Source organism: Quercus suber, unplaced genomic scaffold (genome assembly GCF_002906115.3).
Source record: "Quercus suber isolate HL8 unplaced genomic scaffold, Cork oak 2.0 scaffold_278, whole genome shotgun sequence".
Lineage (NCBI taxonomy): Eukaryota > Viridiplantae > Streptophyta > Magnoliopsida > Fagales > Fagaceae > Quercus > Quercus suber.
In genome coordinates, this window is record NW_027069734.1 from 190,545 (window position 1) to 209,076 (window position 18,532).

At 38.0% G+C, this 18,532-nt stretch overlaps 1 protein-coding gene and 1 non-coding gene across 2 annotated transcripts; one reads left to right on the top strand and one right to left on the bottom strand.

Annotated features, from left to right (window-relative positions):
* Nucleotides 1-9,364: 9,364 nt before the first annotated feature.
* LOC112006903 (uncharacterized) lies at nucleotides 9,365-11,535 on the bottom strand. The gene is made up of 2 exons (XM_065781788.1): nucleotides 11,053-11,535; nucleotides 9,365-10,996 (listed from the first exon to the last, which is right to left on the bottom strand). The coding sequence occupies exons 1-2, from the start codon at nucleotides 11,533-11,535 to the stop codon at nucleotides 9,365-9,367; spliced, it is 2,115 nt and encodes a 704-aa protein (XP_065637860.1).
* Nucleotides 11,536-14,065: 2,530 nt separating this feature from the next.
* TRNAG-CCC (transfer RNA glycine (anticodon CCC)) lies at nucleotides 14,066-14,136 on the top strand. The gene has a single exon. It is a non-coding gene; the product is annotated as a tRNA-Gly (tRNA).
* The last annotated feature ends 4,396 nt before the right edge of the window (nucleotides 14,137-18,532 follow it).

An 18,532-nucleotide genomic window follows, 5' to 3' on the forward strand; every position in this document is an offset into this window, starting at 1 on the left:
TATCTCTCTTCAATCTGGTAAACTAAGGAGACATGTGGGTTCAAGATTAACAAACTAGGGTTAGTTTGGTGATTTAAGAAGTGTGGGTTGNGTTTAACATTCTATATGTGCTGAAGCTGGGCTATAAAAATTTTGTGTATGAAAAGAGCATAAATGAGATGAGAATGTTAAGATGGATGAGTGGAAATATAAGGAAAGATCATAACAAATGAAGAAACTCAATTAAAAATAGGGGTGACTCTCATGAATGAAAAAATAAAAGAGAATCTAATTAGATTTTATCTTAATTTTGTCTTTAATTATATATATATATATATTTATATATATAGATGTCAATGTGTCCCTTATATTATACTCAGATAATTTTCCCCTGTCATTAACTAGTCAAAAGTAGTGTTTTATTTTTTCTATAATTTTCTTTCAAAATGACGTTATTGTTGGATGAATGGATATTGATGAAAGAGGATAAATTGCAAGTGTTCGTAGAATGGTTTAGAGGCTATTAGGTCTTTATGTTTTAGTATTGGCAAATTTTGTAAATGGTGAGTTTTGTTGTGTCTAAAAATGGTAATTAAAGATCTAGTTGAAGTGACAAAACCTACTCAAGAGTTGTGTAAGAAAAGCTAAGTATTAGTGACCTTAACTCCAACCTTGATACTAGCTCATTTGCATTTCCCAGCCTTGATTCCAATGGATCAATCGCACCTCAAACGTGAGGTTTTTGTTTCCTCGACTCTAGGCTTGAATCCACTTGGTACCAGTGAGACAACAAACATTCATCAACACAAAAAGCTCAACAACTTGTGTTTTTTTAAGTCCAATTTAAGCCCCGTTTGTTGAATTATAAAAGGGACATTATAAGTCATAAGGTTTTTAAGAGAGATTCTCCATTTGAGCGACTAGGGTTGTGTTACCAATATTTGTTTGAATTCATCATACTGAAGAGTTTCAAGTATATTTGAAGAAGCTGAAGTCATAGCATTACCACAAACTTGCTACTGTGAAGAAAAACTTCAAGAAGTTCTTGAAGTTGGTTGAAGGTTATAGTCATGATCATGAGTGCATCTTCCATAAATGCATTCCACAGAGTTGAAAAGTCCAGACATTCTAGTGTAGTGAAAGGTTTTCTCTGTGAGTTGTCTATGGGGTGTAAAGTCTAGGACAATGTTTTTCCTAAGATTGTAGTAACATTTCATTCTATAATGGATTTCCTTCATTAAGAAAGCTTCCCCCCAATGATTTTTTATTTTGGGACAAGTTACTCAATTAGTTTTCCTTGGGTTACCATATTGTGTGTTTTGTTATGTTGCTTTTACTTTTACACACATGTCAATTGTAGGTCACGTGAATTGACCCGTTTATTCTACTTTTACACCCTATATTTACCAGATATGGGCTCTTGCTAATATGGCATATTGTGATCTTGCATATTTAAAATGACATTGACTATGGAGTATAGGTAATCCAGTAAACCCAGTGGGGTTGGCTGAGTGGTTGGGCACTCGGTCTCAAAGTGGCTGTCTTGTGTTTGACTAGGAGCTCCCTAGTTTAAGTCCAGGCACTAGCATTTTAAAAAAACTCCCTGGGCTAGCGATTTACTCTGCTATGGGCCCATCTATTACAAACAGTGATTAGTCTCTGGTTGAAAGTTTTGAGGAAACATTGGGAAACCAAAAAAGAATAGGTAACCTAGTACACCACAATAAATACATGCCACCTAATATTGTATCTCACAATTTTATATTACTTTCTAAATCTATCATATTTGTATGTCAAAGTACTTGTATTTATTGATGTTAATTACCACGTCAACTATGTTTCGGAGTACTTAATAAAATTTGTTCTTCATTTTCATATGAAAATGATATTAGTATTTTATATTATTCCCATTACAACCTATCATTTGTTATAAAAAAAATATATTACTAATATTACTCTTTTGACTAACCCCATGAATGTTCAATTAGCGTGTAAAACACTATGAACGTTTAGACCCCCAATAACAATAATATCAATTCAAGCTTAATGTCAAACAATATATATGCAGAAAATGAACATAAAATAATATCAGAATTGATAAACAATCTAAACCAAATAAAATCACATCTACAGCAGAAATTAAATGGTAAAGATTAAGGGAAGAGAGATGCAAACAAAAGGGTAACACAATGATGTGTTATCGAAGAGGAAATCATAGCCTTTGGCGTAAAATCTCTCCGCCACCCTCCAAGCGGCCAATAATCCATTAAAGAATGAAGTTGGGATACATGAACAGCAGAAGAGCCTCCAAGCCTAATCTAACTAGTGTACCTAAGCCCTCCAAACTTCTTGCTCCAACGAGATTGCGCCGAACCTTTGTCTTCTTTAGCTTACCGGATTTCGCTATAGCCCATAATATCAACCAATAACCATTGGTCCCTTCCTAACTGCTTCCCAAAGCATCAAATAGCATTCTCACAGATGTGGGTATGGTGAGAAAATGATTTGGGTAATAAACCTCTCAAGGATGTAACAATGGAGAGGGTGAGAGTAGAGGAATTTGAAGAATCTCTATGTAAAGATTGTGGATGAATCAATCTTGTTTTTCTTTAAGGCTTCTCTCTCAAAATTCTCTCTAGAAGCTCTTCACATTTTATGGGTATAAAGATCTATATATAGTGGTGTGTGTTTGGAATGCGAAGAGTCATTTTTCCAAAACAGGACTGGTTGGCGGCTTGGCCTTGCGACTTAACTAAGCCGCGAGTTCAAGCCGCAAGATAACTAAATGGTCTATTTGGACTTTTTGTCCTGTAGTGCTCTAGCTGGCATCACGCCTCAGCTTCTCCATATGCTTGGCACGTGAGCATCTTCTGGCGGCTTGCAAGCTACGAGCTACCCGCGAGATCCAGTCACGAGTCCTTGCTTCACTACACAATCTTGAGCAATTCTTCACACTCTCTCACACACTACCCTTACATGAATCCCACCTAAATACATGGTTACTAAATGCTAAATACAAGTGAATTTGGCACAGAATAAAGCCAATAGAATGGTTGATTAAATTCAACCTTACAATCTCCCCTTTTGGTTATTCAGTAATAAAACCCTACAACAAACTCTAGACTTAACGCGTGTGTTGGGAACAGTTGATCAAAACTCACTCACACCTAATTCTACAATCTGTGAAGCTCTTGAACCATAAAAACAAGTATCTCTTGAAACACAACAACACAATATGATCATTGTATGCAAAAAACTTGTAATGCATATGGAGCAAGCACAATGCGATCAAGCATAATGGAAATAACTAATAAACCAAGACTTGACCAAAAATAAACAATCACTATAAAAAGTGATCACAATGCTCATTTACACATGGAATGAACATCTGGACATGCAAGCTAATAAACTTAATTGCAAAGTATCATTTGCATGTCCAACACTAAACCAATGCAACAACACTAGGAAATTGCATTAAGGATATAGAGTCCAACAAAGGGCACAAGAGTGATGTACTTAAAAAAAATGCATGACATTTAACATCAAGTACTTAAGCTACAAAGTATGGGTACAAAAACTTTAAAACCTTACAAAAGCAACAGGTACAAACTATAAAGTACTTCGCTTATCATATCACTCCCCTTATCATGAATCATAACAGCTGTGATGAACTTGTAACACATATACCCATAACCTAAAACACTTACACAAAACACATTAGACTCTCAAGGTAAAGCAAGTAATAAACGGACTAGTATAATGTAACAAGTAAATTGCAATCAAGTAAACATGATGTGAAACATGTGAGCAACTTGATCATACACCAAAACAGTCATATAGAAATGACTACAATGATCACATAGCAAAGCAATTGATCATCCGAACATGCATTCAATGAAGCACAATAGAATAAGGAGTATGCATGTCTAACACATAAACAAAACAAAGTTTTCTTGTTAACACAATGTCTTCTCCCCCTTAGTATATGCATCTCTCTTATGGAATATTTCTCCCCCTACAAATGTGCACAAGAGTTATATAGAAATGACAAAACTCTCCGGTATACTACTCTAGAGTATACTTTCCCAATAGACAAAGGGCTAAGGGGAACAGAGGGCAAGAGATGAAGGAATGAACAAGGATAATGATGCACGAAGAGTGCAAGATGAATGAGAAATGAAGCACAAATAAAAGATAAAACAAAATGCTATAAAGTATAAGGTAAATATAACATGCTAAGATGAAGAAACAAGGTATAGACCAATGCATGATAAGGGTAGCAAAGGTATGTGCAAGAGGTGGTTATGTGAAATGTATGATCAATGCATAGAAAAATACACATGTGGGGCAAGATGTGTTAAATACACAACCAATAAACCAAGCATGTTCCTAATGAGGAAACATGAGAAATTCCGAAGTTTGGTACTCATCGAAGTCCAAACAAGCGAAAAAAATGCCTAAGAGACATTTTATCAAACACCTAACGTGCACACTATGAACAACAATGTGAAACAATGCATGAGCATCATGAAATCCACACTAAATACATGCTTTTTTTGCCACAAGGGGCTAACATCCAAAGTAAATCATCAAAAGAAACCAATCTTATGCAAAAAATTGACAAAAATTAAGTTTTCCCAAACCCTATGATGAAAATCCCAACCAAGAGCACAAAACTCTCCAAAACATAATCTAAAGATCAAAATCAATGAAAAGAGTTTAAAATTACTTTAGAGATGTTAATGGAATGAAAAACTATTCAAATTGATTGGGTTTTAATGTAAAAATATTGAAAAAGGGGTTTAAAAGAGGATGGGAGAGGTTAAAAACAGGTTTCCCACGAAAAGCCCTTTAAAAAGTTGTTTCTGGGCATTTCACGACTAGGTGAGTTACAAAAATTTTTGCGAGTCGCAAGTGAGTCACGAAAGTCTTCTGGATGAACTCGCGACTTGTGTTGTGTGACTGGCGAGTCGCGAGATGAGTCGCGAAAATTTTCGTGAGTCATGTGAGTAGTGAGTGAGTTGCGAGAAAGTCGCGAGGTGAGTCGTGAAAAACTCAGATACATGTTTTTCAACATAGAATATGTTTAAACAATGAAAAACAAAGTAAGCACAAAACATGAACACAAAGTGATAAAAATCACTTCCAAAAACATATAAAATGATCAAATTATTTTTGAATTAATCCATATATAGTTGAGCACACATACATCACATTTAAACAAGTATAATCGAACAAATGAATAAAGCATTCATTGAATATTAGACATGTGTGTTGTGTGTGTGTATCAAGTGTGGAATAGTCCTTAGTCTAGAATGAAATTTCAATGATCAATTCAATCAAGTCATACACAATTAGTACTAAGTCAAGTGGTCTATCTCACTCAGAGAAATATGCATATATGACATTCCACAAGAAAATGATTACATATCTTTGAAGCTTTTCGTTTGGCTTCTTTACAATTTATAACATTTGATCATTTTTTGTTTATCTTTACATCTCTTTTTGAGATCGATGCCTAAAATTTTTTATATTTCAATTTGATGAACAAGCCTTTGGCTTTTTGGGGCATCATATATTTTCATAAAAGTCGCTTTTCCTTTTTCCTAGTAAAATACTAGTATGTGTAATGGCTTTTGCAGCTCATTATCTTTTTTCATTTTGAGATTTACATTTGTTGAGCTTTTTAAGCAATAAAAATAAAAGAGTGGGAAGATATATAGGTACAAGTCTACGCATATATCAAAACCAACATGACTATTGACTAATCATTAATGACAAACTTGAAGATCGATTTACAACAATCACACAAAGATGTCAAGATTTTTCCCACAAAGATATAAGTGCATAAAAAACAAGCTAAGCTCATAAATGCACAAAGCCATTAGTACAAAGGTACAAGGCAAAACTCACATTAGATATGTGCTCAAACATATACGATTAAACTTTTTGAATTTTTCACTTTTTATGTGGTTTTGGATTTTTCACTCACACAAAACTAAAACATAAAAGTAAGATGAAAACAAAAACAATGCATATGAATAAATGCAAGATGCACTAAATGCATGAAGATATGATATTCAATGCATGAAGGGTCCTACAAAGATCGAAAGAATTAGATCAATGACCAAAAGAGTAAAAGCTCAACCATAGGAATCATTCCTCATCCAAATGAAATGATTGTTTGGAATGAGTATCTCATGAGAAGTGAGACAAGGGTTGGAAGAATGAGAACCGGAAATTCACATAGTCAAGGAGTTAAGAGCATTAAACACTTTTTTTAACAACATGCTATTTTCACTCAAATCCGGTTTACTTTTTTTAGCACAACTTCTAAGAAGCTCAAGTTTCTCTTTTCTTTTGATTCTTTTAAGAGTATGAAACTTAGAGTAATGAGGTCTTAGATGACAAAAAGCACCACAATAGTGACAAACAATGTGTTTAGGTCTACTAGGCTTTTTAGGAAGGGATCTAGCCACATGGTTTTGTTCTCTCTTCAACTTATGATATTGAGGTCTTATATGACTAATCACATCACAATGGTGATAAGTTGGAACAAACTTAGATCCATCCAAAGCCTTAGGTTGAGACCTAAACAGAGGCTTTGACTTAACAGCATTTCTCTCCACCTTTTGATTTCTTTTATGTGAAGGAATGTACACCGATTTGTCTTTTAAGGTAGAACACACAATAGGCACAAAATCGGGTGCCACAACATAATTACAACAAATATTTTCATCCTTTTTAGCAATAGGTTTAGCAATCAAACACTTGACATACATCTTAAGATAATTGCTCTGATTCCAATTAAATGTTTAATTAGTGTATAAAACACTATAAACATTTAGACCCCTAATAATAATAATATCAATTCAATCTTAATGTCAAACAATATATGTATGGAAAATGAACATAAGCTAATATCGGAATTAATAAACAATCTAAACCAAATAAAATCACATCTACAGCAGAAATTAAATAGTAAAGATTAAGGGAAGAGAGATGCAAATACAAGAACAACACATCGATGTGTTATCGAAGAGGAAACCGAAACCCTCGGCGTAAAACCTCTCCGCCGCCNTCACAAAATTCTCTGAAGGGGGTGTTTTTGCTAACTGTCGCATTGTCGGATACTAGCACTCTTGGTACTCCAAATCTGCATACAATGTCCTTCCAGACGAAATTTTTGACATTCTGCTGTGTAATTTTTACTAAGGGTTCAGCTTCCACCCATTTAGTGAAGTAGTCTATCCCCACTACTAAAAACTTCATCTGTCTGGTTCCAGTCGGGAAGGGGCCAAAATATCCAAACCCACTGTGCAAAAGGCCAAGGGGCCATCATTGGGGTGAGGTATTCTGAAGGCTGTCTAGGAATATTGCTGAAACGTTGACATTGATCGCATACCTTTACGTATGCCTTAGCATCAGCTTGGATGGTTGGCCAGTAGTACCCTGCACGGATGGCCTTGTGGACGAGTGATCTGGCTCCTGAGTGATTGCCACATGCTCCTTCATGAACTTCCCTCAATACATAGTTTGCTTCATCTGGAGCTAGGCACCTAAGGTATGGTTGTGAAAAGCCTCGTTTGTATAAAATCTCGTCTATAAGGATGTATCTGGCTGATTTAACTCTTAGCTTCCTGGCCTCGTCCTTCCCTTCTGGAAGCCTTCCGTCCTTCAGGTATGAGACTATCGGGGTCATCCAATTTTCTTCACCCTCTATTTGTAACATTTCTGGAAGGTCTATGCTCGGCAGGTACTGTATTTCATCCAACTTGCCCATAGCTTCATTGGCGGAGGCTTCCTTCGCTAGAGTGTCAGCTTCCATGTTCTCTTCCCTCGGGATTTGCACGAAATTAGCTTCTCTGAATTTCTTCATAAGGCGTAACACCTTCTTCAGATATCTCTTCATTCTATCTTCCTTGGCGTCACATGTTCCGTTTACTTGGCTTATAACCAACTGAGAATCTCCCAGGACGAGTACAGAGTCTGCCTCCACAGATTTAGCTAACTCCAACCCTTTAAGAAGGGCTTCATACTCTGCTTCATTGTTAGTTGTTTGATACTGCAAGCGAACCTTGTGATTCAATTTATCTCCTTCTGGTGATTGTAAAACCACTCCTACACCTCCCGCATACAGTGTAGATGATCCATCTACATGGACGACCCATCTTTTATTGCCTTCTTTGTCATCCAAGTCCTCACAACTCGGAGTAAATTCTGCGATGAAATCTGCTAGGGCTTGAGCTTTTATCGCATTCCTCGGTTGGTACCGAATATCAAACTCACCGAGCTCAACTGCCCATTGAATTAGTCGTCCTGCGGCTTCAAGCTTACTCATTGCCTTCTTGAGTGGATGATCCGTCATGACAACGATGACATGACCTTGGAAGTAGTGTCTTAACTTCCTAGAAGCTGTTATTAGTGCGAAGGCTAGCTTCTCTATCAATGGGTACCTTCCTTCTGCCCCTCTCAGTGCCCGGCTAGTGTAATACACAGGCTTTTGCACCTTTTCTTCCTCCCTGACCAACGCTGAACTCACGGCGTGTGGGGACACTGCTAAGTATAAATATAGTTCTTCTTCTGGTACGGACGGACTTAGCAACGGGCCGTGGCAAGATAATGCTTTAAGTCCTGGAAGGCCTTTTGACATTCGTCCGTCCACTCAAACGCCTTCCTAAGAATCTTAAAAAGGGCAGACACTTATCAGTGGCTCTTGAGACAAACCTGTTTAGGGCTGCAACTCGTCCTGTTAGAGATTGGACTTCCTTGATGTTCTTCGGTGGCTCCATGTTCAGTATGGCTTGGATCTTGTCTGGATTTGCTTCAATTCCTCTCTCTGAAACCATGAATCCCAAAAACTTCCCTGAAGATACTCCGAAGGCACATTTACTTGGGTTCAGCTTCATCTTGTACCGCCTAAGTGTTTCGAAGGTTTCTTGAAGATCGTCCAAGTGGCCTCCTTCGTCTAAGCTCTTCACAAGCATATCATCCACGTACACCTCTACGTTCCGTCCTATCTGTGGACGAAACATGCGATTCACCAGTCTTTGATAAGTTGCCCCTGCGTTCTTCAGACCGAAGGGCATCACATTGTAGCAAAATAGACCCTGGCTGGTAATGAAGGATGTTTTTTCCTGATCTGCCTCGTCCATCTTTATCTGATTATATCCTGAGAAGGCGTCCATGAAGCTCAACAGTTGATGGCCAGCGGTAGAATCTACCAGTTGATCAATACGAGGCAAGGGATAACTATCCTTAGGACAAGCCTTATTCAAGTCAGTGAAGTCAACACACATCCTCCACTTGCCATTTGCTTTTTTCACCATCACCACATTTGCTAACCAATCCGGATAATAGACTTCCCGGATGAACTGCGCTGTAGTCAGTTTTTGAACCTCTTCCCTGATAGCCTTCTCTCGTTCAGGGCGAACACCCTCTTCTTTTGACGAATAGGCTTAGAAGAGAGGGACACGTTCAGTCGATGAGTGATTACACCTGGGTCAATACCAGGCATGTCGTCATGGCTCCATGCAAAAACATCGGCATTATTTTTTAGAAACTGGACGAGGTCTTTTTTCGCCTTCTCCTTCAAACTTGTTCCAATTCTAGTGAATTTCTCTGGATCATTTTCTTGTAATAAAACATCTTCCAATACTTCAGTCGGTTCTGCAACAATCTTCCTTTCTTCTATACTCATAGTATGCATTTGCTCGTCCATAACCAACATGGCTAGGTAACACTCCCTGGCTGCCAATTGATCTCCTTGTACTCGTCCAACTCCGCATTCCGTCGGGAATTTAACTGATAGATGATATGTGGAAGTTACTGCCTTCCAACTGTTCAAAGTTGGTCTTCCAATGATGGCATTATATGAGGACGAACAATCCACCACAAGGAAATTTACTTCCTTGGTTATCTGCTGTGGGTATGACCCTACCACTACAGGCAAGGTAATGGTACCCACGGGCTGTACTTTCATTCCCCCAAATCCTATCAGTGGCGAGTAAGCAGGACGAAGCTGATCTTGTCCAATCCTCATCTGCTGGAAGGCGGGATAATACAATATATCTGCGGAGCTCCCATTATCCACTAACACCCTCCTGGTTTTGTAATCTGCTATAAGCAGGGTAATAACAATTGCATCGTCGTGTGGATGATGGATCATTTCAGCTTCTTCGTCCGTAAATGTAATGGCTGGTTCGTCTGTTTCCTTCGTCCTTGGAGGTCGTCCAGAGAGTTGGACGTTCTGCACTGCTTTGAGGTACGACTTCTTTGCCTTGGCAGACTGCCCCGTTGACGTCCCACCAATGATAACCCTTATTTCTCCTAATGGTGGTCGTGATGGTTCTTCCATCTTTGCTTTCAATTTTTCATCTTTATGATCTCTTCCGACGAAATGCCTCAACTTTCCTTGCCTGATAAGATTCTCGATCTGCTGTTTTAAGTCATAACACTCATCCGTGTCATGACCATGATCCCTATGGAAGCGACAATATTTATTCTTATTGCGCTTGTTAGGATCTCCCTTCATCTTCTCCGGCCACTTCAAGGAAGGATCATCCTTGATTTGCATAAGCACTTGATCAAGTGGGGCATTCAAGGGTGTGTAATTCTGACTCCTTGCTGATGGGCCTGCCTTTCTGTTATCCCTGTCACGATCCTTCTTATCTTCCGTTCGTCCCTTCTTTGGACGAGGCCCCTGGTCAGGATGACGTGAGGGGTTGACCTCCATTCTTTCAACTCTCTTCCTCTTCTTAGCTATGATGGCGTCTTCTGCATTCATGAAATTTTGGGCTGAATGGACGAGCTCGGCCATGGATTGGGGCTCTTTTTCATACAACTTGTGAATGAACAAGTCTGAGTTAACCCCATTGTAGAATGCTGCCAAAAGTAGCTTATCGTCCACCTCGTCTACCGTCAGAGCTTCCCTGTTGAAGCGTGTGATGAAGGAACGCAGGCTTTCATTCTCTCCTTGCTCTATGGTCAGAAAACTGGACGAGGAACGTTTGTGTCTCTGTCCCCAATGAAATTATTGACAAATAATTTGCTTAACTCCTCAAAAGAACTTACAGAATTCGGGGGTATTTTGCTGAACCATACACGCGCTGGCCCCTTAAGGGTAGTAGGGAAGGCTCTACACATGATCTCGTCTGGAACTCCTTGGAGATGCATTGTTGTCTTGAAAGTAGCGATATGATCAAAGGGATCACGTGTTCCATCATACGAGTCCAGAGAAGGCATTTTAAACTTAGGCGGCAGGGGATGCCCATTGATGGAAGCAGAAAAAGGGGAGTCTGTTCGGTGGACCAAATCCTCTATAGGATTTGCCCTTCTCATGTTCTCCTTCATCTCATCCATAACTTTTCTCATCTGATCCATTTCCTTCTCCAGATGTGGCACCCTTCGCGAAGTGGTGCCTCTTGATTGAATCTCGGGCTCAGGATTTTCTCGACTCTGAGACTGTCCCTCAACTTGTCCTTCTCGTCGGTGCCTTTCTATCTCCCTAGTCAATTCTTGGTTTTGGCGGGTCAATTCCGCCATCGCGGCCGCCATGGACTGTATGTGTTGGATGGAAGGCGTCTGCGTGGCAGGCGCTGATTGGTGATTTCGCTGGGGATGGCTTGAAGCATCTCTGCTTCCCTGATGGCCTGGGCTTGTAGCCCTCGACCTAGTCCGAACCATTCAACCTTTTTTCTCAGAAAGTTCAATTGCAAAACAATTCACTTTCCCACAGACGGCGCCAAACTGATAGTGGATAAAATCAGTTTGGTTGAACACTTCGGCTTCGATGGGCTACAACGTTTGCAAAGGCCTGAAAAAGAAGAAAAGAATCAAAGGAATGACCGGGGTGGACCGGTCCAATATCCTCCGATGGTTAAGTTAGTGCCTTCCCTCCTAGAAATCTAACTGTAATGTAAGGATCTCAGAATATCGTACCTTTACATAATTCAGACCGGTCCTTATATAGGGTACTTTAGGGCAGTTATTTGGTTCAATAACTTCCCCAGATTTGTGGAATCCGGATGTAACTTCTTTAACGGTCATAACCGCTGCTAGAAGTTACATACTTGGGAGAAATTGACGGGATAAGCACCGGTTGATGAACCATTTCAAAACCTGCTAAGTATCGTGTGGTCGTCCATGTGCAATGCTTATGGACGACCCTTTGTCATGCTGTTATCTGGTCGTCCATGAGACTCATCCGTGGACGACCCTTTTGGCTTGATTACGGGATCTACCCAATTGGTCTACCTCTCAGGGAAGAGAGGTCTGGACGAATAGGAGATGGCCTAGTTGTTTGGCAAACTGCATGTCATGGACGACCCAACTGGACGAATAGGAGATGGCTTTTTCACTACCCCATCACCTGTCTTACTTGATTTGTATAATTTCAAGGAAATCAGTCAAGTTGTAAAAAGAAGTGGTGGGCAATCAAAAAAGAAAAAGAAAAAGTGGAGGTAAGGTAAATAATGTTGAATTATTTATTTATTTTTTAAATGCATTAGGGATTAAATTAAAACAGTTGATATTTCATGGAAGAAATTAAACCCTAAACAAAACCATAATTTACCCAATACATCATAAAAATCTTTTCTTTTAAATCTTGAATTTACAATGCTACAATTTTTTGGGCCATATTTTTTTTTATAATTAAATTAAATTAATATGTTCTTTGTTGAGCTGTGCCGACCTATATATAGTTAGTGATAGCAAGTGACAAAAATTGATTTGGGAAAATGCCTATATAGGGTCCTTGATCCCTTGGTTCCTTGAATGTATTTACACTTTTGTGTGTCATGTGATGCACAGTTATTGAAGAATACACTATAAGGATTATTCTACCTTCTTTTTTAATTATATACGATTTAGCCTTTATAATATGAGACATGTGAATTCCATATGAGGTCTACATACACGAATAATGCAAATCTATAAGTGATATTTAGATGTTCCTTATGAGCAATGGCTGGAAATACCCTATTGTTAAATTGTATTTTTGGGAGGGAGCAGGAGAGATTGAACATCATTCATGTCTTGGCACTTGACAGATATGCTGCCTTGTTGAAAGATAAAGCCTTCTTAGCTATAGTGGCTTGTGATGATAGGGAAGAACTTGTGTCTAGTATATCAGTTGCATTGGACACGTTAAGATGCGAACATGTGTCCGTATCCCAACGTATTTAGTGTACTAATGCATTGGACACAAGCCATGTTTGTGGTGATAAAGGAAAGATTATAAAGGCTTCGACTAAAGAAGCCCCACTTAGGGAACCAATAGTTTATGAGGCTGTAGCCTTTTTTGGGTCCTAATATTGTCAAGGATGGAACAATTGCAAAGAATTATAGTGGAAGGGGACTAATATATTTGTATTGATGTTTCAAATGTTGATCGAGATGATGTGTCATAAAATATAGTATACACAAGATACACTCTCTTTGTGATAATACAATATTTATTATACTATTTTACTAATTGTTTTTTTTTAGGTAAAAAGTAAAAATAGAAGCAAACTCGATTGTTCCTACTCTAGCCAAGTTTTCTGCCCATCAAAATCTTTCTTTTTGTTATAACAATTCTTCTCACCCTCCTTGCATCAAAGAGATTTGGTTGAGAGATGTTCTTTTTTTTTTTCTTCCACTTAATGATATATTTCCTATTTAGAAAGAAAGAAAAATGAGAATGAGGATGCCAGTGTTCACGTCAAATTTCAAAACGAAATTTATTCTTCCTTTTCTTTTTGTGTTTAAAAAAAAAAAAAAAAAAACTAATTTTAGAATAACAAAACCTGTTTTTTTTCTTTTTCTTTTTCTTTTTGAGAAACTAGAATAAAAAAACTTAGTTACAATATATTCACCAATAAACCACAAACGATATTATCTTTTTCATGAAAAATTAAATTAAATATAACCATATATTTAAATTTAATGAAATGCACATATATTCTTACGTTTTTATCCATTTTAAAAAATGCATCCAGGGCGTCTCTCTCTCTCTCTGTGAGAGACGTAGAAACCGATGGTTGCTCAGTTCAAGAAAAACAATAAGGTCGTATTTACAATAGAAGGCAATTCTCACCATCCAGCGCATCTGGTGTAGTGGTATCATAGTACCCTCCCACGGTACTGACCAGGGTTCGATTCCCTGGATGCGCATATTTCTTTTCATTTTGCCTTGCAGTCCTGATTTTATTATACAGACATAGCCCCTCTACTTCAGCAGTGCCGGCTCAAGCGAAAATGTAAAAGTACTTTAATAAGCCTCACAAAAGTGACAAAACACACTTTTTGGGCAAAATAAACCCACAAAAATGGCCTATACCAAACAGAACACATAGAAAAACACGACACTTCTTCAAATTTGGGAGTCCGAGAGTTTTATAAAACATTCTTGATAGAAAAAGAATGTAAATGAAAGATCTCATTGAATTGAATTGGGTCCACGAATCTAAGAAATAGTGAGAAGTCTTGATCTCTCAATATCTCTCTAAATTCGAAAATCTCGAATTTGAATTAATGTTCTTTCTTTCAGGTAATTATTAGGTACTCTCGGAGTACCATAAATGCGCACTCTTCTTTCTCACATAACTATGGGTCTTACTAATTAAATTTATGGTAAGATCCAAAATTTATGTGAAAAGGAAAAATATGCATTTATAGTACTCTCAGAATATTCAAGAATTTTCCCTTTCATTGAGTCATCCTAAATTGCATTGATTTATCCTAAGCTATAATTAACCCTTTCTTGTTTATTGCCAGTTTGGGACCAGGACAATATGCACATGCTATTTCAAAATTTTGCACCACGTATGCGAAATGCCTGCAGGTGGCTCCAATATATATCCTATACATTCAGGAAGAAACTAAATCCAAAATGATGCCATTCTCTTAAATTAATAAGTGTACACAACATGCGAAAGTTCTATGTAATCAGGAAAACATTACAATTACAAAAACTATTGCCCAATTTGTTACCCAATTTACAAGCATAGAGATCCTGTTTTATACAATACTAGTTCAATATTTTTACAATTGAGCTCCTAGCTCATTTCTATTTGTATGGGAGCAACTGATGAACTTTGAACTTCAGCTTGTCACTTTCGGTAGCTGAAATCTTCAAAGAAACTTATTAAACACAGTAGAAAAGAGATCCAGACACATAGATGCCACACTTCGCTTCTATTTACCGCTGTCAGTAGCCAAAACAGGAGTTCACTTTTGGCTCAGAGAAAGAATGTAGGAAAACACTTTCTTCATGTGATTTACAACTCTTGCCTGAATGTACATGTGATTTCACTTACATTAACTTGAATTTTTTGACATCAGGCATTTCCTTCCCCCGTCCCCATTTTCTTCTTGACCGGATACAGCATTTATCTACTGCTGCAATCATTAAATCATCAATGCTAAATTAAAATTATGTTAACAATTATTTCCTACATAAACAATTGGACCCCCACCCTCTTTCTATCCCCTGATGGGTAAAAACAAAAACCATGGCTGTGGAGAAATCCTGAAAGGGAACTATCCAGGTCACGTGTCATGTTAATCTACCAAAAAAAAAAGAAAAAGAAAAAGAAAAGAAACTAGATCAACTGCCAATCAGTACCAACTAAAACCAACTATTAGAGTGAATGATCTTATTTTAAAATGGGGTAATTGCAATAAACCCACCTGTGGTTTAACCCAAATTTACATTGCCTATCTGTGGTTTGAAAAGTGTTACTTTGCCTACTTAAAGTTTGCTCCATTTGCTACTGTAACCCACCTCCGTTTACCCCCATTTTATGTCTCTCTCATCCAAAACAAAAAACACATACAAAACCAAGAGAAAACAAAATAAAAAAGTTGGGTTTTGTAAAATTAATAAAATCTGAGTCTCTCTCACATTTCCTCTCTCTCTCTCTCTCTCTCTCTCTCTCTCTCTCTCTCTTTGATTATTTGCTAACATTTGATTATTTGCTGCTTACCTTGTTGATTAGCCTAATACCTGGAGTTTGTAGTTAAGTTATATGTGTTCAGTCTAGTTTAAGTGGATTCAGAGTAGGTTTATCATTTCGAACCCAGAGTCATATACATGAAATCTAAATAACCTCAGTCAGTACAATTGCAAAAACTTATCGTTGACTAAAAGCAAAATCAATTAAGTTTTTCTGCCACTATTCTTAAGCTATATATTGGTTTTGGAAGGACTAGGCTCTAGATCTCCTTTTTGGCCCGCAAATCTGCAGGGTGTTGTGGTACATATATCTCCTTATCGTTACCTATGATGGCTTATTTGTGGAATTTAAATAGGAAACAATGGATAATTTCTAGATTGATTTGAGGTAATCCGGCCTCCTTAAAAGATAAGTCTGGATGATAAATTTTCTGATGACTTTTATTCCAATAGCTGCTAAATTTATACAAGTAGATAGTAACGTTCCAAAGCATGAAATCAGGACCACTAACAAAATCGTGATCCTCTTAAACTCCAACTCCTAAAAAATAGAACTAAATAACAATAGACTCCAACTCCTAAAAGCTAGAACAAAATAATAACTCAATGTTAAAAAAACTACAACTGACATAACATTCAAATACCAACTATCTTAGCACAAATAAAGGAAACACCACAGCTGCCAATCTTCAAAGATCCCACCTGCCCTGCAACAACTTGTGCGCATAACAACTCCTCCCCTCTTAAAGAGTTCCCTTGTCCCCAAGGGCATATTCTGGAAACTGATTCCTCCTTGATTGCAAATTCTCCCACGTGACTTTTGTTGGGGAAAGTCCCTGCCAATGTATGAGTATTTCTTTCTTGTTTCGCCTTGTTCGCTATCCAACATAGCTTGTGGTCGCACCAATAACCCTTCTCTACCTTCTATGTTTAAGGGTAACTGAACTTAAGCTGAGACATGTGTCCCTAATTTTTCTTTTAACAAGGAGACATGAAAAATGGGATGAATACGAGACTCATGTGGTAAGTCAAGCTTGTAAGCTACTGCTCCTATTCGCTGAAGGATTTGAAATGGACCATAGTAGCATGGAGCTAGCTTAGCATTTCGTCGCATTGCAACTGAAACTTGTTTATATGGTTGTAAGCGAACATAAACCCATGATCCCACTTCATATGCCTTCTCTCTATGCCTCAAATCTTAGTTTTTCTTTATCTGCTCTTGAGCTACCTTGAGGTTCTATTTTAATTCTTTTAGGACTTCATCCCTTCAAATTAATTCCTCCTCCACAGTAGCCACCCTTGCTATACCTGGGACATAGGCTAATAGAGATGGTGGTTCCCTTCCATAGACGACTTCAAAGGGAGTGTGTCGTATGGTTGAGTGCCAGCTAGTGTTATAATAGAATTCCACCCATGACAACCACTTAACCCATTGCTTGGGCTTGGTACTAGTGAAGCATCGCAAGTACATTTCCAAGGTTCGATTCACCACCTCACTTTGCCCATTAGTTTGAGGATGATAGGCCAAACTAAGGTTAAAACTAGTGCCATTTAAGTAAAATAATTTCTTCCAAAAAGCATTATTAAATGCAGGGTCTCGATCACAAACAATGGTTCGAGGCATGCCATGAAGTTTAAAGATATTATCAAAAAATACCTGAGCAATACTTGTAGCAGTGTAAGGGTGAGCAATGGAAATGAAATGAGAGTATTTGAAGAACTGATCAACAACCACCATAACAATGGACTTCCTTTGAGACACTAGTAGCCCATCAATAAAGTCCATGGAAATGTCTTCCCAAACCTATGTAGTATACCAGTCTTTGCACGTTTTCTTCTTCTTTAATCAGTGCTAAGCTTACTGCTATGTTGGATACTACCAAGTAGAGTTGTAGCTTCTCTCCTATTACTAAAACAGCTCAAAAATGGTGGCTATGTCAGGTATTCTTTTAACTTCGTCAAGGCTTCCTCACATTTGTCTGTCCACTAAAAGGCCTTCTTCAAGACCTTGAAGAAGGGTAGGCGCTTGTCTATCGCTCGAGAGACGAATCTGTTCAATGCCACAACTTTTCCTGTTAAGCCTTGTACTTCTTTTACTGTTTTAGGGGACTTTACTTTCATTGTTGCCCTTATCTTGTTTGGATTAGCCTTTATGCCCTGTTGAGATACCATGAATCCCAAGAATTTTCCTAATGAGACAGCAAAGACACACTTTACAGGGTTTAGTTTCATCTTATACTTATGCAGTGTGTCGAAGGTTTCCTTTAGGTTGTCCAAGTGTTTCGTTTCGTTATTGCTCTTCACCAATGTATCTTCTACATACACTTCCACATTTCTTCCTATCTGATGAGAAAACATGCGGTTCACCAGCCTCTAGTATATGACTCCAGCGTTCTTCAATCCGAAAGGCATCACCTTGTAACAATATAACCCTTGGCTAGTGATGAATACGGTCTTCTCTTGATCTTCCTCATCCATCATGATTTGATTATAGTCGGAGAAGGCGTCCATGAAGCTTAAAAGCTTGCATCCGGTAATTGAATCCACCAGTTGATCGATCCTGGGTAAGGGAAAGCTATCCTTTGGGCATGATTTGTTGAGATCTGTGAAGTT

What these genes read in the sequence shown, in the direction of transcription:
- LOC112006903 (XM_065781788.1), bottom strand. Translation starts at nt 11,535, where the DNA reads ATGGCGGCCGCGATGGCGGAATTGACCCGCCAAAACCAAGAATTGACT. An exon ending in GCAAAATACCCCCGAATTCT is followed by an intron (nt 10,997 to 11,052) that starts GTAAGTTCTTTT and finishes CATTGGGGACAG; the next exon opens with AGACACAAACGTTCCTCGTC.